This window comes from Dipodomys merriami, unplaced genomic scaffold (genome assembly GCF_024711535.1).
Source record: "Dipodomys merriami isolate MVZ:Mamm:240054 unplaced genomic scaffold, mDipMer1.0.p SCAF_9, whole genome shotgun sequence".
NCBI classification, from domain to species: Eukaryota; Metazoa; Chordata; class Mammalia; order Rodentia; family Heteromyidae; genus Dipodomys; species Dipodomys merriami.
The window spans coordinates 2,644,478-2,668,199 of record NW_027206512.1 but is presented as its reverse complement, the minus strand read 5'-3'; the positions used below and the strand labels follow the sequence as shown (position 1 = coordinate 2,668,199).

Here is a 23,722-nt window from a genome sequence, read left to right as displayed (position 1 = left end):
AATGATATGCTTCACTCATTTTTATGGATAATTTAATGACTTTTAGCATAATAACAATTGTGCAGCCACCACCACAACTTAATTTTAGACATGTTCACTCCTCCCAAACAGAACCCAAACCAATTAACAGTCAAAATTATATGAATTCACATACATTTCATATGCATTTAGACATATTTTATGTTGCCTTTTGTGTTTGGCTTCTTCTACTTAGTATAAAGTTTCTAAAGTTATTTTATACTGTAGCATGTATCAGTACTCCTTTTATTATGGAATAATATTCTATTGCATTATTATTCCAAATGTATTTATCTATTTATCTATTCTTGGCCATTTACATTATTTCCAAATTTTCTCATTATGAATAATGCTGCTAAGTATATCTATAACAAAGAATTGGGGGGGGGGCTATTTCTGTTGAGTATATACCAAAGAATGAAAAGATTGGGCCAAGAAGTAACTCTGTATTTAAGCTAATTACATTTTTCGGGAGATTCCCAGATTAGCATACATTCATGAAAAAGAAGGTAGGATCATCTTTGGGGAACGCATGTATAGGACTAACATAATAGAGCATATGATGCTTGGAAGAATAAAGTTCAGGAAACTTTTGCCAGAGTTAGAGTTCTGGTAAAATGAGGAGTACGAATCATAAAAAATCATTGAGAATACTGTGGGTAACACATTCCCAAAAAACTCTTATTTTTTCTTGCCTCTTTGCAAGTTGATATTTGACTTTCTCTCTTATCTCAACATGTTCCTGTCTAAGCTGTGAACCCATGAAGATTTTGTGGAGTGGTTTATGTTTCAGATGTGGAATAGCATATCATTTGGCTCTATTACTTTTGTAGCCGATGCATTACATTGGACATAAAGTTTTAAATATTTACTAATTATCAAAGTAAATTCCACATGCTAGCCTAGGCATACAAAGCATGTAAAGTCATAGAATATATTACTTGTCTTCTCAAGGATTGTGATACTATGATCTTGTCATATTCAGACATGACATTTTACATCTCAGATGAGCCACTGAATCAGGTAATGCCCAACATACAAACTTATGCAGTCAGAAAGGGTGTAGCAGCTAGTAAATGACTGATCAGCTTTGACAAATGGGCAAAGTGAGAATGATATGCATAAGTTTAGGCATATCCTTCTTCCTGGGTGGATTATGCTATAGATTGATGTAGTATCACTAAAGATGCCTTCTGTGGTAACAAAACTTTTCACTCATGTAATACGGTGTCCAGAGGAGTAAAGTTCTGCTCCACTGGCTCTCCAACACCTTTTTCATCCTAATTTTATTCTTTTCTTTTTCAATTCATGGAGATGTACATAAACTTTCCCAAGGCTGTACTTTTAAGAGAAATTCCATTGAGAGAGGAGAGTAAACAATACTGAAATGAGTGTGGCAGAAAGAAAACTATATAAGCCAGTATTTGGCAAAGTTGTTTTTATTCTATATTTCACCATTTCAAAAGAAATTTGCTCAAGTCTCACTCTCAAAAGAAAGAGGGACTTTTCACCAAAAAATTACTTTTAACTCAGAAATAGTAACCTTTGGTGGCATTAATTACCTTCATTTTAGAGTATTGATGCTGTAACTACTCAAAGCTCATGGTTTGATCCAAGCACATTCTTTGGGTCTGGAGTGATAGGATGAGGCAGATTTTCTCTGCAGTCTTTATCTAAACTAAACGTGGGGTCTGGAAACAAAATTTTGGACATAAAAATGTTACAGGGTCTGTAGTTGAGTCTTTTTTCAAATTATATTTAATAAGAAGGTAGATTACCAATATTCTTGGAATCTCTGGAAGAAAGGTAAATTAGATTTGTATAGGTCTAATTCAGATTTTGAAGTTGTAAGAGGACTGTGTCAGGCATGTGGAAAACAACTGCTCAGGTTGTAGCCATGAAGGACCTTGGTCACAGCAAGGCTCTAATTCTCCCCAGGGCTCAGGATGAGCAGGATGAGAAATGGGAAATTTCATTTTTTTTTGGACATAATATGGCTAGGAAACTTATTTTTCCCAGTTTTAATTCTTTGGGTTTTAATGTCTTTCAATTTTAGTGTACATGAGGATGCAGTATTCTGCTTGAATTTTTCAATAACTTTCCCAAGTTTCAAATAGGAATGAGCTTTACAATTATATATGTTTACATTGTTGAAATATAAGAAATTTATTTTACTTTATTTTCTGCTGATACTAGGGCTTGTGAAATGCCTGAGCACTATTCCGTAGCTATTTAGCTCAAGAGTGACACTACTTGAGCCAACATTTTGCTAGTCACTTGGAGTCACTAAGAGTCACATGGATTATTTTGGTCAGGACTGTCCTTGAACCATAATTCTCATATCTCATTCTTCTGAGTAGCTAGAATAATAGAAGCACGCCATCTACACCCAGCTATATTTATGTAATGTTAATATAGAACTTTGGCTAAAATGTACTTTACAAGGCCTGGCACAGGTGGCTCACTACTGAAATCCTAGCTACTCAAGAGGCTGAGATCTGAGGATCACGGTTGAAAGCCAGCCAGGAAAGTCCTTTGAGACTCTTATCTCTATTTAACCACTAGAAAATCAGAAGTGGTACTGTGGCTCAGAGGTAGAACCTGTCTTGCCTTGAGCTGAAGAGCGGAGGGACAGTGCCCTGGCCCAGAGTTCAAGCCCCATGACCAACAACTAATTAAATAAATAAATAAACAAATAAAATTATATATATATATATATATATATATATATATATATATACTTTACAACATATCATTACTTGGAAATTGAAAGTAAGTTGGAAGGCATTTTTATACTTAGATGTAGAAATCTAGAGTTAATATGATTTTTCTAACCAATTTCAGCATCTTCAGAGAACATTTCCAAAAACCCTATTTTAACTGTTTATAAATCAACAAAATTTACAATAACCCAGTTTTTATATCAATATCAACATCAATAGCCCTTCTCAATAGAATTTGTGAGTTTATGGGGTTCCATATCTGTTCCATTAAATTTTGTTTTGTTTGTCTCCAGAACTGGGGATTGAACTCAAGACCTTCTGCTCTCACTGAGCTTTTTCATTCACAACTGGCATTATCAATTGAACCATGTCCAACTTTTTTTCTGGTTAAATGGAGACGCAGTCTCTCAGATACACTTGCCTAAGCTGCTTTGCACCACAACTTCATATTTCAACCTCCTGAATAGCTAGATTACAGGTATGAGCCACCAGCGTTGTCCATAACTGTTTTTATACATTTCAAGCTTCCTTGAATGAGTATCCTGAATATGGAATATGGGCTTAATAATTTAACTTAAGGTTTTAAAGTAAGATCAATAAAACTACAGATGTGCATTTTCTCCATAATTAGAAGTAAATGTGTGGTTCCCTGTCTATATTAAGCCAGATACAAATCTACCAAGTTTAACTGAGATAACAGGATGTGTGAGTTGGTGACCACTGAATAATTGGTCAGAATGATGGCATTGTGTAGAATGCCAGTGAACTAATGTGTCCCAGAAGGACAGCAGAAAACCCTATAGCATTTCTGCCTGACATTCTTTTTGTCTTTCAGATAAATCCACTAGAAAATGGAATCCTAAAATAAAAGGGAAAGCTGTTGTGTATGTGTTTTTTCCCCTCAGATAGTGTGATTCTTGATAGTTCCAGAAACTACTACAAAAGTTATTGCATATAAAAATCACTGCATTTAAAAATAACCTAGTAAAGCTAAAGTTGTGTGGGAGATTATTGAGGAGACTTATATCACTCAAAGCAGGTTTCATGCCATTTTGCAGAGCAATTTAAGTCAGTGAAGGAACATCTGTGACTTCTTCACTTTCCTGTTGCTGAATCAGTATAATAGGCCTGAGAGGTTGCATCATCAAGAGCTATCAAATGTATTCAAGAGAGAAAAAATGAGAGCTCCTTATTTTTAATGTGTCATTTTTGATGACTACTTCACCAAGCTCTCAACTTTTTCAACATGTGCTCTAATCTCAGGTAAATCATTCTTGCAATAGTAATTCCTTCCATTAAGCTTCTGCTTATACAAACATCCCTACATATTATACTTCTTTACAATCATATTTCCCAATTCATTATACCTTTTATATCACTGTAACTGGTCTTAGGCTCTGGGACTACTGCCTGAACCCTTGCTTAATGTATTCCCTTCATCACCGCCTCCTCCACACCTTTGGCTTCCCCATCCTTACAAGAAGAAACAAAAGTCTGTATTTCATTCCCTGATCTGTCTTTCTCAGGGTAATCAGTACCCAGAAGTCTTCAACAATGGCCTTAATCTGTTTGTGTCCCTCTCCAGGCCATGTATAGCTTACTTATTCATTTTTAATTTTTCCACCACTGAGTAAATGGTAGAAAGGTCCTTTAGGCACACATAATTGGAGAGAAGTAGAGAAATTCAGGAGTGAAGGGATGTGGAATGCTGCCATCACTGAAAATCCTAAAGTTGATGATAGTTAAATATTTACTAACAAAAATTATGTAGACTTGTATGCTAAGATTGAGAAAATAGTATCTTGAGACAAGTCTAAGCAAAAAGTTAACAAAATTTCATCTGACCAATATGAAGGCCTAGTATTACATGATTATAATTCTAGCTATACAGAGGTCATATATAGTTGAAGAAGTTCCAAAGCTATCTCAGGGGAAAATAGAGATGCTGTCTGAAAAACAACCAAAAGAAAAATGGGTAGAGGAGTGGCTCAAATGGGAGAAAACTCACCTAACAAGCAGGTCAAGGATATGATTTCAAAATCTACTATGGAAAAAAATAACGTAAATTAATATAGGCTGAGCCAAATCTGATAGATTTTACATTGTTAGAAAGGTGTTTTGTTAGAATATTGTTTTCACTTACTTTCTGAAAATGCTATTGATATTTTAGCATTGTAATTAATTTGTCATAGTTTGAATTTGTGTGTAATTGTATTTTAGTTTTACTAAATATTGCATAGTAATTATTTTCAAAATATATTTGTTCACTGGGTTTTGAACACAAGACTTTGTGTTTGCTAGGCATATGCTCTCTTACTCTTCAAGCACATTTTCAGTTGGCTATATTCAGACAGAGTCTCATTCTTAGTGCCTGGAGCCAGCCTGAGATGGCTTTTCTCCCACCTATACTTCCCATGTACATGTGATTACAGATGTACACCACCACATCTACCTTATTTGCAAAGATGAAATCTTCTTAACTTTTTGCCTGGGCTTGCCTCAAACCAATGTTCTCCCAATTATCTCCACATGAACTAGAATTACAGATGTGACTTGACTTGCCTGGGTTTAATTAATTAATAATTATGTTATTCTTGATGTTAATACTTCAATATATCATGGAAATCACATTTATAGGTATGTTATTTTTCCTTTTACCATCACTGACACCAAGCCATCTTAACACAATTTTTGAGTACCTACATTGTATTTCTGTATTTGTGTTGAGTAGTTTAATATTCCTTTTATTGAGAAAAATATCCGCACCATCTGTTTATTTTGTATTTCTTCCTCATAGGCCAAAAGTTGAGAAAATGACATACTGTAAATAAGACCAGATCTAATTTCTGCTCTGAAACTCCTTAGTTAACATTGTCTATAAAGAAGAGTCCATAATTTCCTTTCTTCAATTATAACGTAGACACATCTGTCTTTCTCACTTCCCTCTAATTCCCTAAGACATTTTAAATTATAAATCATGAAAATAAGTAAACAATCTGCTAAAAAGTTTCTAAATACCAGTACTGTCAACTCACTTCCCACTGTTTGTATTATAACACTTGTATGGTTTCATCAGATTATACATGCGTTTAAATTTTACTTAGCCAAAAACTAAGAAAGATTTTTCTCCCTGCATCTGAAGTTTTATTGTGACATATCATACATTTTGCATCAAATGAGGATAATGAAATTTGAAACATGTATATTTCTAAACTTCTATGAAACAAAACTTGTGCACTGCTTTCCGTGTATGTATGTTACTTAGGAAACATTCATCAGTTATAACAAATAATGTAAATGCCAATTCATTTGTTTAGTTAGTAATGAAAATATAGGCTTCCAGATTATCACACTGTAACTCTTGAAAGTAAAGAAAAATATGATAATATATGTAAAAAGTGCCATATTGAATTGATTTTCTGCATTATATATTAAAACCTGAAAAGTAGATATCATTAAGAGAAGTGAATATCTTTCCAATTATTTTAATCATTATAAAAAATTAGAGGAAAACTAACTCATTGCATCTCTTAGATAGACATTGTTTAAATAATTCATATTGGTTTACACAAAATATTTTTGCCAGAAAGTATAAGAAATAAAAATCTTGTCATTCCCTAATGAATAAAAATTATTTCACATTGGTATCCTCATTAACCAGGAAAACAGATCCTGTGGGTATACTAGAACTAAACTAAATGACAAAAATCACACAGTAAAATAAATTCAAGAAACTCTTTTTTAGTGAAAATTAGAAAAACGTGGTTTTGTATTGATTTGTCACTAGAGGTAGCTAACCCTTATTGAAGAGAAATTGTATGATACTTATTGAATGATTCTCTAAGTCATAGTTAACAAGTGAAGTCACTACCTGACTTCATAATATATCACAAGGTTGTAGAAATCATTTACGTATTATACATCAAATATATGTCAAATATAGTACATGGTATCATGGTTTATAAAAAGAGAAACCTGACTACCCTATGGCCTGTAATCTAAGATCTGGAAGACAGAAAGTAATCCTTATTTTAAGAAAAATCAGGCTGCTCTTCTTATAACATTTCATGACACCATGAAATGTTCTTTAATTTTCCCTCCAGTGGTAAAAATAACTATAAGGTAAAATTAATCATATTTCTTAGTGGCTCCAAAGCATGAGAACAGTAGTAATTTTATAATATCTGATGTCCAACAAATAAATGAATCTTTACAAGCTTTCATTACATAGTACTATCTGGCTTTAATATGTGCTAGAATGTGCTCCTTGCGATTACCATCTCGTACCTCTTGACAGTCGTGGTCTTCATCGATGTTGCAGATAAATTTGCTTCCAAGAGTCATTCCCAAACATCAAATAAAGTGATCTCAGAAAAGTCCTTTATTATTTACCTTTTCCCTATCAGAACTCAACTTTTTAATATCCTGAATAGAGTGATGAACTGTTCAAAGATTTTTGTTTAAAGAAAATAGAATTTGCACAATTTAAATTTAAGAAAAGTATATTTATGAAGGACATAATATATTCTTCACCAGAAGAAATAAAACAACTAGAAACTCCTTGTAACACCCTTCTTACCATATAACTTGGATAAAAAATGTACTTACAATCTCTGTATTACATAACAAACTGTCACTCTACTTGTTAACTTTCAGAACCATAATGTTTACCACTAACTGTTAAAAATAATAAATACTTTTTGGTATCTATTGGCATCCAATGATCTAAAGACTTCCCAATAGAGCCATTTGCTGAAAGTTCCACCACCTCTTACAGCAGCATTCTGGAGAACAAACTTTTAAGACATGACTTTTGGAGACATGGAGATACTCACTATAGTACTAGGTTAAAAATTTTCAATGTGCATATAAAAAAGGTAAATATGTTATTTTTAGAAAGATACATCATTTGCCAGTAACAAATGCTTTCTTACCAGTATATGATATTCTTAAATCTCCCTACAGAATAAATGTCATGTATACTTCTTTCCCATTAAATATTTTTCGTACTGTAAGCTAGGTGGAGCATAGTGGTATGAATTTTTCTGTAATGTAAACTATGATATATAGAGTCAGTTATTATCTGATAGTGTGCATTGGAACAAACACTGATTAACTACAGCTACAATTGTGAATAATAAACTGTTCTTTGTTTCTGGCACACTAATCTCATTTCTTTTACTTTGAAACCTGTGGAACTAAATGTTTGTTTGTATGAAGGATAAAATCTCAGGAATTTCACATATTGATAAATAATTTGCATTTGATCATCAGAATAATCCTACCAGAAAGATTTATTTTTATCTGTCTCCTGCAGATGAAGCACAACATATTCTATGGGCAAATATTTTGGCATTTGTCACATACACGATGCTGTAGACCGAACAGCGAAATTTCATGCTGGAACTATAGCCTGAGCACCAAATCACTAAGAAAAAATATTATAATCATTCTGTAAATCATTGCTTTTGTTTGTCTTGAGGCTAGAGTAAAGGGTGGAAGAGAAGATTGGCAGTTTGTCCTGTTGAAAAAGTGCTTATCTTCTTTTCAACACATGCAGTACTGTATCAACACAGCCATCGTAGGCATTTACTTAGACTGGGAAATCTCTTTACACTTGCATTATTTTTATCATTGGATTTTCTCAAAATCTATTACTGACTCTATGCTCTCTATAAAGTTAATTCCTATGTACTGTGATTGAACCTTCTATTCTCAGGTGACTGATAGTAATATTTAAACATTTGTAGTTACACTAACATCAAAATACCTAAAACAGTAGTTTATTTCCCCCATATCTTCCTTTCCTACTTGTTCTTCCAGAAAATAGCTCAACTTCCACATCAAAAATAAAAAAATGTACTTTCCAAAAGCCAGATTCTAGATCCTCTTCTCATATTTTAGCTTTCCACTGTGCCTGCACAGTATTCTGTGTGAAAAATATTTATTTCATTTTCTTATGGACTATTTGCCCTAGTTTCTATCTCCCAAACTGTAATCAGTATTGTATTGTTTGCTTTTCTAGGATAGAAGCTTTAATTTTGTTCTGATTTCCCTAGCCCCTAACTCTGTTTCTAATAGTTAGATACTAAACAGTTTTATTAGTGCATATTATGTATATAAAATAGTAAGTTTCAATGTGATATTTTTATACACAGATATATGTATATATTCACATATACATATATATTATATATATGTATATATATGATATTTGTTCTTATTCATCCTCCCATTATCTACATGTCTCACCTACTCTGTTTAAATAAATTTAATGATTGAGGAGCTAAGCTTATTATTATCTTCTCCCTCTCAGAACACTTCTAGCAGGCTATAATTATTACAAATTTTCCAGCATGAAACAAATTTTCCAGCATGAAGCAATCCTTTTTAAATATAGCATTCATTGGCTTACAATCAATGACTTAAATTAGGTTTCTTCTCCAAGGTCTCATATGCTTTTTTTTAAAATTTAAAACACAACATTGAGTTAGAACTCTTAGTGAACAAAATCATACTTTTCAAAGTACAAGGAAAATTCTATATATATTTTTGGTTCAAGTATTGTCTACTGCACTATGTTTTGCATTGTTTTGCTCTAGGTGTTTTAAGAGAAATGTGAGAAGAATAGTGTTACCTAAGAATATGATAGTGGCTGGAGGAATGACACAAGTGGTAGAGAATTAGACAAGAAAGCAAGCAAGCTAAGCAAGTGTAACCACTTATGATCAAGCCCCAATATTATCAAACTATAAGCTCTTATGTTCAAGCCACAATACTTAAAAAAGAACAAAGAGAAGGAGAATATAAAGGAAATGGAGGAGGAGGAAGAGGAGCAATAGGAGGAAGAAGAAGAAGAAGGGAGGAGGAGGAGGAGGAGGAGGAGGAGGAGGAGAGGAGGAGGAGGAGGAGGAGGAGGAGGAGGAGGAGGAGGAGGAGGAGGAGGAGGAGGAGGTGTGAGAGGAGGGAGAGGAGGAGGTGTGAGAGGAGGGAGAGGAGGAGGTGTGAGAGGAGGGAGAGGAGGAGGCAGAGGGGAAGGGGGAGGGGAAAGAGGAGGGGCAGGAGAAGAATAGGAGGAGGAAGAGAGAAGAATAGGAGAAAAAGGAGGTAGAGGAAGGAGAGGAAGAAGAAGGAGAGGAAGAGGAATAGGAGGAGAAGAAGGAAGAAGAGGAGGAAGAGGAGGAGAACAACAAAAATAACAGCAACAAGAGAAGAAGGAGGGGAAGTGGCGCTGTAGCTCAAGTGGTAGAGCGCTCGCTTTGAGCTGAAGAGCTGAGGGACAGCGCCCAGGCCCAGAGTTCAAGCCCCACGACCGACCAAAAAAAAAAAAAAGAGAAGAAGGAGGGAGAAAAGGTCAGATAAGTTGATGTTAGGGAAATGAACCTTAAGATATGTATTTCCAGTATATTTAACCGAGTATTCCCATTTAGTCACACTCCCAGAAAATAGCCGTTTTGATTGATTTCAGAACACTAATAGATTCAACTTTAAAGAAACACTGATTTCTGCAATACTTTTGAAGATATAACGTAGAATTGAGTCTTAACATACTTAGACTTAATTATTTATGTCCATTAAAGATCTCTTAATCATTTTTCTCAACTCTAATTCAAATAAATGCTTACAGAGTGCTGGCTTAAATAGTAAAAGAGCTAAAGCATTATATCTTTTTAAGTAAATATTTACTGGTTTATGCAAGTTTATTATTCCCATTTTTGAGATGCTTTTATTTATTTTTGCTACATACATGGTAAAAATCTATTTATGAAGACAACTTCAAATTGATAAAACATAAAAATTAAAATCAATAAATAATGAATTTTATGTTACATCTTTATTTTACAGCATTTGAAGTCATAATTGATTTTTTTCAAACTTGAAGTTGTGTAGTATCTCCTCCTTCTGTTCTTCCTTCTCTTCCTCCTCCTCTTCCTCTTCTTTTTCCTCCTCCTCCTCCTCCTCCTCCTCCTCCTCCTCCTCCTCCCCCCCCTCCTCTTATTTTCTATTGTGAAAGTACTGTACAGAGGAGTTAAAAATACTGGAAATGCTTAATGAACAAATGTAAGCTACATGAAAAGATAGTGGTACATATTTCCACTCTTTTTCAGTGTGTATAAGAATTCAATGCAAAAACTTAAAAAATTATATCATGCAATAGTCAAATGGGTCGTTCCTCTAATGCTTCCCACTCAGAAGGCTGAAATCTGGAAGACTACAGTTCAAAACTAGCCCAGGGTTGGAAAATCCATGAAATTCCATATCTAAACATTAGCAGCTTTTTCTGCGGGGGCGGGGAAGGGCTTGAACTCTGGGCCTTGGTGCTGTCCCTCAGCTCTTCAGCTCAAGGCTAGCTCTCCACCACTTGATCCACAGTGCCACTTCTGGTTTTCTGAGTGGCTTATGGGAGATTAAAGTCTCATAGACTTACTTGCCAGGGCTGGCTTTGAGCCATGATTCTCAGATCTCAGCCTCCTGAGTAGCTAGGATTACAGGTGTAATCCACCAGCACCTGGATTAACATTTCCAGCTTTAAGCTAGACTTGGAGGGTTTGCTGAAGTTTTTGAGCACCAATAGCAAGCAAGCCTAATAACCAGAGTCCTGAGTTCAGGCTGTGTATCAATTTTTTAATGTTATCAATTTTAGTAGAATGGAAGTCTTTCTTTTTCTTGATATCTATATGTTGTCTAAGAAATATTAAAGGATTACCCATATAATGAGCAAATGTATTATCTAATCATTTAAAATGATTTTTTTTAGTATTTGACATTAGTAAAACCACTTAATTCCCCTGAATGAAAGAAAGTATGTATAGCTATCATCATAGAAACCACGAACACAATATCACTTAAGGAGTTGAAAACTTTTTATATAAATGTAATAGATATTTAAAACTGATTTTTTTGTCCCAAACAACTATTTTGTTCCATGCCAACTGAAAGCAAGATAAAAGACTACATCATTGCCTCTATTTCTCACATCTTCTTTAGGCTGAGTTTCTGACTCTCCTCTTATCACCCTGGATTCCAGGAAGGAGAGAACTGATTGATGTTTACAAGGTAAACTAGTTGCCAAGTAAATATGCAGCAGGCTTGCAGCTAAACAGATCTCCCAGAGGCAGCAATGACTAGACTATACTAAGGCTACACCTGGACCAAGCCTTTGAAAAGTAATAGTGTGATCACCTGTGACCACCATCTCTGACAACCTGAATATAACTGCTGCTTAACAATTAAGTACCAACTCTCCCCTGTCCCAAATTAGTTCTCTCTTCAAACAAATGTGTTTCTTCTTCAGTGTATCCAACAGTATAACGAAATCACCTTTCTCTGGCCTTCATGGTTATTTGTCCCATTACTTGGCATATTGTGGCAAATGGCTACATGTGGCAGTCCTACTGTGGGGCTTTTGGTTAAGAATGTTAATATTCATTCTTCTTTTCTCAAAAAAAATGTTCTGATAACTTATTAAATATTTTACTTCTAACTTCCAGACTAAGAAGGAAGAAATATAGTCTTTTTTATATTAGTACTCCAGCTTGAATGTAGGATATTTCACTTATTTTTTTTGGTTTCTATTTCTCAAAGTTGTTTCTCTACCATTTGAACCTTACCTCCACTTACAAATTTTTGCTTATTAATTGGAGATAAGTGTTTCAGAGTCTTCCATGTCTAGACAAGTATTGAAACATAATCCTCAGACCTCAGCCTCCAGAGAGCTAGAATTACAGGCTTCAGTCATTGACGGTTAGAGAAATATAGTTTCTTTAATAAACACCATGCTTAAAGTGCATTCAGAAGGAAAACACAAAGGGAAAGACTGTAGATCATAAAGTGGCTTCTCTGGCAAATAAACAAGGGAAATTTAGGACATAAACAAGACAAATCAATGGCAATGTGAACATTTCAAAAACGCTCTTTCATAAAAGCTAAGCTTAAAAATGAATTAATTCCTTCAAGCCATGAAATATCTTTTAGCTAATAGAACTTGCTATTTCATTTTTCTTCATTTTTAAATGATTTTTATTGTAAAAATACTGTACAGTAGGCTTACAGTTATATGACTAAGGTAATGAGTAGATTTCCTATAAAGCATTGTTACCTCCTCCTTTGTTTTCCGCTACCATCCCTTTCCTCCCCCCTCCCCAACTCCTCTCTCCCCCCTCAAGTTGTAAAGTTCATCTTCATAGTCTTGTATATCTCATTGTTAAAGTGGGTCAACCTGTTTCCTTATTTCAGCATTTTGTAATTTCCCTCCCCTCTTCAGATTAGAAAAATGTATATACAAGATGCAAGGTACTGGCATCAAATACAGTGTAAACAGGGGTTATATCATGGGGGAAGAATATAGAAAAGGAATAATAAAATCACATTGTAGATTTAAAAACAGTAGCAAGCAAGAAAAAAAAACAGTTGTGTCCCTATCTTGGGGTTTATTTCACGTAACATCATCTTATATGGTCATATGTACATAGCTTTTGACTTTTTCTGCTTGTCCTAGACCTATACTAGTTATTGAAGATAAGGGAAACCATGGGACCTTGTTTCTTTGTGCCTGGATTACTTCACTTAATATAATTATTTCAAGTCTTTTCATTTCCTAACAAATGGGGTGTGGTGTTATTCTTTCTGATGGAGGCATAGAATTCATCTATATCTATATATCTATATCTATCTCTATATCTATATCACATTTTCTTAATCCATTCATCTACTGAGGGGCATCTGGGTTGGTTCCATATTTTAGCTATGATAAATAATGTGTTGATAAACATAGTTTGCTGATAGCTTTAGCATAGCCTTCTTTGTGATCGTTTGGGTAAATGCCCAAAAGTGGGATTGCTTGGGTCATAGGGGAGCTCTATGCTTAATCTTTTGAGGAACCTAAATACTGCTTTCCAAAGTGGTTGAAAAAGTTTACACTCCCACCAACAATCCAGTAGTGTTCCCTTTTCGCCACATCCCTTCCAGCATCAGATTTCTTGATTATAGCCATTCTAACTGGGGTGAGGTGGACTCTCAATGTTGTTTTGATTTGCATTTCTTTTATGACTAAAGAAGTTGAGGGGCTGGGAAGGTGGCTCAATGGTAGAGCGCTTGCCTTGCATGCATGAAGCCCTGGATTCAATTCCTCAGCACCACATAAGCAAAAAGAAAAAGCGGAAAATGGCGCTGTGGTTCAAGTGGTAGAGCAGTAGTCTTGAGCTGAAGAGCTGAGGGACAGCACCCAGGCCTAGAGTTCAGGCCCCGTGACCAGAGCCAAAAAAACAAAAACAAAAACAAAAAAAGAAGTTGAGCATTTCTTCATGTTTCTATTGGTCGTTCTTATTTCCTCTTCAGAGAAGTCTCTCTTTAAGTCTTTAGCCACTTATTTATTGGGCAGTTTTTTCTCTAAGGATTTGTTGTAGAGGGATTTAGTTTTTTGAGTTCTAAATATATTTTAGATACGAGACTTTTGTCTTTTATATAGCTAGTGAATCTCTTCTCTCAGTCCTTAGGGTTTCTATTGATCTTGCTAGTTATATCCTTTGCCATGCAGAAACTCTGCAGTTTTATGCAATCCCATTTGTCCAACCTTTCTTTGATTGGTTGTGTTTCTGGGTCTTTATTAAGAAAATTTCATCCTATGCCAAGGAAACCTAGAGTTCCTCCTATTCCTTCCTGTAATGTTTTCAAGGTGTCTGCTTTGACATCATGTTCTTTGAGCTCTTTGGAGTTGATTCTGGTACAGGGTGATATATATTAAAGGATCTAGCTTTAGTTTTCTACAGGTGTTTAACCAATTTTGCCAGTACCATTTACTGAAGAGGCTATATTTCTTCCATTCTATTTTTTACCCCCCTTATCGAAGATTAGGTGGCTATATGTCTGTGGGTTCATTTCTGGGCTTTCAATTTCATTCCATTGTTCCTGAGGTCCCTGCTTGTGTCAGTACCAAGCTGTTTTGATTACTATGACTTTGTAGTAGAGTTTGAAATTTGGTATTGATATTCCTCCAGCACAATTCTTTCTGCTAATGATTGTTTTTGTTATTCAGGGTTTTCTATTGTTCTATATGAATGTTGGGGTTGCTTTCTTCTATTTCATTGAAGAATGAGGTTCAAATGTAGATAGATATCGCATTGAATTTGTAGATAGCCATTGGAAGTATCGCCATTTTCACGATGTTATTCCTCCCAATACAGGAACATGGGAAGTTTTTCCATTTCCTAAATACTGCCTTAATTTCCTTTTTTAGGTTTTTAAAGTTTTCATCGTAGAAGACCTTTGGACTTGCTACTTCTTTTTATATGTTTTTTTTTATTGTGAAAATACTGTAGAGAGGTGTTACTGTTACATGAGCAAAGTATTGAGAGTACATTTCTTATCAAGCATTGTTGCCTCCTCCTTGGTTTTTCCCCTACCATCCCTTTCCTCCCACCTCCAGAACTACACTCCACATCCCATCCCCCTCACCTCTACCCCCACCTTAACTGTAAAGTTTGTTTTTCAACATAGTGCCTTGTACATCTCATCCTTACAATGGGTCAGCCTGTATCCCTATTTAAACATTTTGTTTCTTCCCTTCCCCTCCCCAAATTATACCACATCATTGGGGGGGGCAGTCAACATACAAAGCAACAAAAAGATCACATGGTACCTTATAAATACATTAGAAACAATAGCAAGAAAGAAAAACAACACTTTTCTTGAAATGTGATATTCAACTATTTTGAAATATTCAAAAACTTTGCAAAATAATAACTTTGTTGGAAATTATTTAGCTCTCTGTTAATATCTATAATAATCAAGGTGCCAGTTGCTGACAACAGGAGGCTGAGATCCAGAGGATCTGAATATCTGATAGCACCTAGGCACTGAGACAGCAGCTAGGCCCTGAGCTCAAACCCCAGGGCCTGCGAAATAAAAAACAAACCCACAAATACAATTGTTGAGATTCTTAGCTCCAATAAACCACTCAGAAAACCAGAAGTGGCACTGTGGCTCAGGTGGTAGAGTGCTAGCCTTGAGCTGAATAGCTGAGAGACAGCATCCAGGCCCAGAGTTCAAGCCCCACAACAGAGAAAAAAAGAAAAAGAAAAAGAAGAAAAGTTACAAAGTAATGAGAGATACTTAGAAAGCAAGGACTTAGAAAAATAACAATTTCTGAATATATTTCTGACTACAAATATGTACTGAGGAATGAGGTAAACAATTAGGAAGCCTATAGAAAAACTAGCTTAGAATAGTTCATAAAATCATTTAAGGACATAGCTTAGACTTCAACAGTCTAAAAAATATGAAATACTAACTTCCAGTACTTTTATGACTAATCAGTATGCTATTGCCTCAATGGTTTAAATTTTTCGTTTCATTTGACATTTTCAGTTGACATTTTCACATACTCCTTTGTGAAACTACTTTAAAATAATTTTTAAATGTTGTGTGAAAAGAAAAATGAAAGGATCATTCAAAATGATTTCTATAGTCAAGGAAACTGTAGAACTCTTACTAGAAATAAGTAACAAGTATTGATCTAACCACATAAATCTGCCTTATTAAAAAGAAAGTTAGCAGCTATAATGCAGAGGCATACTGAAGCTTGTTTTAAATAACAGAAAAAGAACTAGAAAATATATCTCAAAACTTTTATTATATTAAAAAAGAAATATGTTCATAGACAGTTGTTGGAAAACATAATTTCTACTACTTTATACATGTGTTTCATATAGTTTAAGGCAATAAAGCCTCAAGAAGAAAGCTACCTTAAATTTATTCTACTGTAACAGTGTTCCAAATAGAATTTAAAATTAACCTGAAACACTTAGTTCTATCGTGAGATTGAAATGTGTTTATCCAGTATATATGAAATTCATATGTGATTTACATGCACTGTACATGGCATATCTTGGGATAAAAACTCTGTTTAGCAGCACAAATACCATAACTTTGAACTTACATTTTTGAGATAAATATATGTAATAATTTCACATATGAAAGCCATTTTAGTTTGCTTTAAATAAACACAAATATTTAGAAATCCCTGGAGGGCAGTCTTTTATAATTCATTTGAGCAAAATATGTCCCATAGATGAAGAGGAGGAGAATGCAGTAAAATAGAAGTTTAATGTATACTGTACAATATTAAGAAGACTGAAGTATAGGGTTGGTAAGGGACATACAGGTGAGAATATTGAAAGGGGTGACATTGATCAAAATATATTCATAAACTGCTTCAATACATGGCAACTCCCTTGTACAAGATAATATATATATATATATATATATATATATATATATATCACAGTGTAAAAAAAAAAGACACACACAAGTATCCTTTTTATTCTTTAGTAAGATAGTAGACATACAGAGAAGTATACCAGGAAAATAATACTGTGTGAATCTTCACATGCTGAGTTTGTCTTCATTATTATGATAGAAATCAGCAATCTCAACATGTTCAGAATTATAGTTGGTGTTTCTGAAACACATGAAATATTTTCTGTAAAAATTAGGTATTTTAGGGGGCTTGGAAGGTGGCTTGGTTGTAGAGGGCTGGCCTTACATGCATGAGGCCCTGCATTCTATTCCTCAGCACCACATAAACAGAAAAAGCTGGAAGTGGTCCTGTGACTCAAGTGATAGAATGCTGGCTTTAAGGTGAAGAGCTGAGGGACAGCGTCTAGGCCCAGAGTTCAGACCTCATGACCGACAAAAAATAAAATAAAATAAAATAAAATAAATATGGTATTTTAGCTTTATAGGTATTTCAAAAAATATCTATTAGAAAATATATCTTCCTGTGAAAAAGGTATTGAATGAAACAGCATAATCGTTCTTCACTCTCAGTAAGCCCTGGGGTGGTATGTTTTTGGGAAAGGAAATGAAAGAAGAAAGGCATAAATGTTCTCAGAGAAGTCCAAAGAACCAACCCAAGAAAATCTGATAGTTGTTTTCATTATATATGCCACATCCAGTGAGATGTGGCACCTGTTCAAAGTCTAATTTCTGCCATTATAATGTATTGTTCATTCTAATAAACAACAAAACAGTTGAGTCCATTTGTGAATAAGAACAGTTGATCTATGTAAGTTATTACCCCACTAAATAAAGTTCAAAACTCTGAATATATCTTTCTAGCATTATTTATATATTTTTATATTTTATTGTTATTGTAAAGGTGAGGTACAGAGGGGTGACAGTTATATAAGTCAGGAAATAAATACATTTTTTGAACAGTGTTACCCCTTCCCTCGCTTTCTCCTGGTTTTTCCCTCTCACCCAAGTTGTAGATTTCATTTTCAAAAGTGTGTACTCTCACTGCTACATTTGTTCAATCTTTATCACACTGTTTCTGTGCTCTCACCTTACACTCCCCAAAACACATAGACATACAAGACAAAAGGTACAGAATAAAAAGCAGCAACAAAGGAGAAAAACAAAATAACAAAAAAGCCTCTTGCTTTTATTTCTTGGGGTTCATTTTGATATTTATAGAAACACATACACAATGTTATTGAGCTTTGATGATATTCTTTCAAGAATATCCTCCTTTATTCTCACTGTGTAACTGTTGAGAGTCCTATATAATGTACCATGTCCATACATTCCCTATGACTCAGCAATTCCACTCACTGGTATTTATTCAGTAGAACACAAACAAGGACACACTAAACCTCTCAGACCAACCATGTTCATTACAGCATTATTTACCATAGTCAAGATATGCAATCAACCTAGATGCCCCTCAGTGGATGAATGGATCAAGAAAATGTGGTATCTATACACAATGAAATTCTACCATTCTATAAGGAAATAGAAAGCCTTAGAAAAAATTATATTAAATGAAGTAATTCAGACCCAGTAAAAACATAGGTTGCATGTTTTCCCGCATTTGTTGTAACTAGAATGTGTACACAATCTACAGGTAAACACACTGGGTAGTATGGAATATATCTTTCAAGAAAATAATCATCTGTTGTCTTACTACAAATCACTACTATGTACTCAGTCATAACCACCTTTAATGCATAAATAAAATTGAAAGTCTCTGGATCAAAAATAACAGTGAGATGGCAGAAGTTAAATATTGTTTTTTGAATGAGATGTATTTTAAGTGATATAATCTGATTTATTGATGGGACTGAGTACAAATTTTATGCACAATGTTTGGAAAAGCAATTAAGTCAGAACATACAGAGAATAAATAGAAAATTGTAGAGTCAGCACTGGTGTCTCAAGCCTGTAATCCTAGTTAATCAGGAGGCTGAGAACTGGATATCATGGATCAATGCCAGCCCAGGCAGGAAAGTCCTTGAGAATCTTAGAGCAAACATTTAGGGATACAGCCTCCAGGCCCTGAGTTCAAGCCCCAAGACTGACAATAAGTAAGAAAGAAAAAAACACACAAATAGAAATTGTGCTGAAGTTTTATAAAGCAGCATATTAAAAACAAAGTATCAGTAGAAAAAGACTGTAAGGAGTAACCAGAGGGTGAGAATGGCTTTGAAACATCTCTTTAAAGATATTTAATTTTAAACTTTTACTCTAAATTTTATTATGAAAGTAGCATTAGTTTTACTTTTATAAGTACATACAACAATTATTTGAAGTATTCATCTCTTACCTTCTATTCTTGGACTTTCTTGACTTTTTTCCTGCTGGAATTAAAAAAAGAAGTAGTCAAAATCTTTAATATAATAATAATCAATACAATTAATCATTACAAAACTGAAACAAAAGGTATATATATATTTATATATGAAATTTTATAATGTTCTTTTAGCCTTTAAAATATACTTAAGCAACATCTCCTATTGGTATAATTATTTTTATAAGCCTATACCTTACATAAATATGGGTTTATAAATAGATAAATGGAGCCGGGCTCTGGTGGCTCACGCCTGTAATCCTAGCTACTCAGGAGGCTGAGATCTGAGGATCGCAGTTCAAAGCCAGCCCAGGCAGGAGAGACCGTGAGACTCCTATCTCCAATAAACCACCAGAAAACCGGAAGTGACTCTGTAGCTCAAGTGGTAGAGCACTCGCCTTGAGCTGACGAGCTGAGGGACAGCGCTCAGGCCCAGAGTTCAAGCCCCACGACCGACAAAAATAAAAAAATAAAAAAAATAAATAAATAGATAAATAAATAGATAAATAAATAAATAAAAATAGATAAATGGTTTATGAACTATCACATATGTATTTAGGACTCTCAAATGCCCATGGCCATTCATTTTACTTTAAACAGATACTGAAATTATGTGTTCACAATATCCTTTTAACAGGTTTTTAAAAAATTATTTATTGAAAAAGTGATGAAGAGGGAGGTTCCAATTACACAAGTAAATTTATGAGTACATTTCTTATTGAACACTGTAACCAGATCCCTTATTTTCTCCAACTTTCCCCTCCCCACTCCTCTACACCCCAAGTTGTGAAGTTCATTTCTGATATAATGTCTAGTGAATGTTTTGCTGCATTAGTTCATCCTTTGTCCCGCTGTTTTTGTGATTCTCTTTCCCTTCCATGGATCAGATAAACATATACAACACAAAGGGTACAACAAACCAAAACAGAAAAAAATGAAATAATGAATACAGGGCATAGTAAGAACCTCTTGTTTCCAATTCTTGGAGTTCGTTTCAATGTGCTTCATTATATATGGACTTAGGCACTTAGCAATTCGGCTATTGTGATCCTTTGCTAAAAATATCATAGACATATTCTAATTATTAAAAATGAAGGAAATCATGCAACCAACATTTCTTAGGGCCTAGCTTGTTTTGCTTAATATAATTTTTTCCAGGCCTTTCCATTTCCTTACCATAGGACAATGTCATTCTTTCTGATGGAAGCATAGAACTCCATTGTGTGTGTGAATACATATATATATATATATATACATATATATATATATATCATATATACATATATATCACATGTATATATCATATATGATATATATGATATATATATATATATCATCATAACTATGTTAAATAATGTTGCAATGAACTTAGTTGTGCCGGTAGCTTTAGTATAGCCTTGTTTGTGTTCATTTGGGTAAATGCCCAGGTGTGGGATTGCTGAGTCATAGAGGAGCTCTATGTTTAGTTTTTTGAGGAACCTCCATACTGCATTCCAGAGTGGTTACACTCTGACCCACAGTGCAGTAGATTTCCCTTTTGACCACATCTTCTGAATCTGTTACTATTGTATTTCTTGACAATGATCATTCTAGCTGGGGTAATTTCTAGCTGGGGTTTGCTATTGATATTAAGGGGTATGGAGGCATTTATCAAGCCTTTCTTAGATTTGTTCTGTTTCTTGGTCTTTATTAATGAAGTTTTGACCTTTGCCAAGATACCCTAGAGTTTTCCCTATGCTGTCCTGTAATATTTTCCTGGTATCTGATCTTATATTGAGGTGTTTGATCCATTTGGAATTGACTCTGATGGAGGGTGATATATAAATTATCATCAATTCTCTATAAGTCTATAGCCAATTCTGTCAGCATCATTTGTACAAGAGGCTGTCTTTCTTCCACCCTGTTTTTGTTGTTGTTGTTGTTGTTCTTGTTGTTGTTCCCTTATAAAAGATTAGATGGCCATAGGTCTGTGGAATTGGTCCTCAGGCCTGTTAGTGTGCCAGTACTAAGCTGATTTTATTACTCTGGCTTTGTAATAGAGTTGAAAGTTGGTATTGATATTCCTCCAGCACTGTTCTTCCTGCTAAGGATTGTTCTTGGTATTAGGATCTTCTATTATTCCATATGAATTTTTTATTGTTTCTTCTATTTCATTAAAAAAAGGATGTTGAGATATTGATGAGTATTGTATTGAATTTTTAGATATCTACTTGCATTATAGGCATTTTCACTATGTTAATGCTCCCAATCCAGGAACATAGAAGTATTTTTCCACTTTCTTAAATCTAATTTCTTTTTTCAGATTTTCAAAGTTTTCATTATAGAGGTACTTCATATCTTTGGTCAACTAATTCCTAGGTGATTGTTTTAAGACTATTACAAAAGGACTTGTTTTCCTGCTTTCAGCTTTGCTCTTCTCATTGTTAGCATACAGAAAAACTATTGATACTTATGGATTAACTTTATACCCTGTTAATTTCTTAAAGTTTCACATTAACATGTGTAACTTCAGAATGGAGTCTGTGGAGTTCTTTAAATACAAGATCATGTCATCTATAAAAGTGAGAGTTTTACTTCTTTCTCTATTTGGATCCTTTTTATATTTGCTTGTTGCCTTATTGCCCTAACTAGAAATCCCAATACTATTTTGAAAAAAATGGAGAGAGCAGACATTCTTATCTCATTCCTATTTTTAGAGGAAATGGCTTTAACTTTTCACCATTAAGTTTAATAGTAGATATAGGTTTGTCATATACAGCCTTTATTATACTAAATAATGTTCCACGGATTCTTAGTTTCTCCAGAGCTTTCATCAGAAAGGGATGTTGGATCTTGTCAAATGCTTGTTCTGCATCTGTGGTGATAACTATGTGTTTTTTTGTCCTTGCTCTTACTGATGTGTTGAATTACATTAATTGACTTGTGTATACTGAACCAGCTTTGTCTCTCTGGAAAGAATCTTTTTTGACTATAGTGTATAATTTTGTTGATGAGTTATTGAAGTTGGCTGGCCAGTTTTACTGAGATGTGCGGCATATATTTTCATCAAAGCTATTTGTCTTTGATGGGTCCCTATCTGGTTTGGGGATGAGGGTTTGCTGACTTCATAGAATTAGTTTGGTAGTGAATTTTCACTGTCAATTTCATTGAAGTTGATGAGTATTGAAGTGAGTTCTCCCTTAAAGGCTTTATAGAATTTGGACCATCTTGACCTTGGCTTTTATGAATAGAAGGTCTCTTATTGCTATTTCTTTTTCATTACTTAAATGAGTTGTTTAGTTGGTTTAAATCTTCTTTGTTTGGTTTGTATAAAATAATATTTGCTAGAAATTCTTCCATTTTTTTCCAGATCTCAAAATTGTTAGCATAAAGGTATTCCCTTATAATGTTCTGAACCTTGCTTGTATATGTCATGATGTTTCCATTCTCATTTCTGATTTTATTTATTTCAATATGTTCTATTTTTGGTAAGATTTGTTAAGGGTCTGTCAATTTTATTAATTTTGTCAAAGAACCAACTTTTTGCTTTGTTGGTTTTTTTATGGTTTGTTTGGACTCAATTCATTTAATTCTGATCTAATTTTAATTATTTGTTTCTGTCTACTGGATTGGAGTTTGGGTTATTGCTCTTTTTCAAGGAGCTTAACGTATATCATTAAATTTTTGGTCTGAGATTTCTTCAATTTGCTGATGTAGGTATCCAGAGCTACACATTTTCCTCTGAGTATTGCCTTTGCTGTGTACCAGAAGAGAGTGTATTTTGTGTTTTCATTTTTGTTAAATTTCATAAATGTTTGAATTTCCATTCTGATGCCTTCAATAGCTCACTGGTGACTCAAAAATGTGGTGTTCAGTTCCCAAGCATTACAGGATTTTCTATGGTGGATTTTGAAGTTGAGGTCTAATTTTATTCCAGTGTATTCTGAAAGAATGCAGGGAACAATTTCAGTAATTCTGAATTTGCACAGATTTGCTTTGGCCTAAGGTGTGGTCTATTCTGTAGAAAGTTCCATGTGCTACTGAGAAGAACATATATTCTGATATTACTGAGTAAAATATTCTGCAGACGTCTGTTAAGTCTTGTTGGTCTATGCAATTGTTTAGTTCTGAAGTTTCTCTGTGGAGATTTTGCTGTGTGGTCTTATTCAGAGGAGGCAGTTGTGTGTTAACATCATCAACAATCAATGCATTTGGATCCCTATATGTTTTTAGGGTAAGTAGTGTTGTTTTATGACATTTTGGATTGTTATATCCTCCCATAGGCGACATCTAGTTATTAGTTAATAACAACCTTCTTTGTCTCTTCTTACTAATTTTAATTTGAAATCTATTTTATCTGATAGTAGGATTACAA

The 23,722-nt window shown here is 34.2% G+C and overlaps 1 protein-coding gene across 4 annotated transcripts in view; it reads right to left on the bottom strand.

Annotated features, from left to right (window-relative positions):
- The window catches only part of Fstl5 (follistatin like 5), an 829,526-nt gene that overhangs the window by 698,870 nt on the left and 106,934 nt on the right, over window positions 1-23,722 (bottom strand). For 2 of the 4 annotated variants that reach the window (XM_070012485.1, XM_070012487.1), the window contains exon 3: window positions 19,345-19,378. In XM_070012485.1, the coding sequence (XP_069868586.1) occupies window positions 19,345-19,378 (34 nt within the window). The remainder of the gene's footprint in view (window positions 1-19,344; window positions 19,379-23,722) is intronic. The other 2 variants (XM_070012486.1, XM_070012488.1) reach the window with 1 other exon arrangement.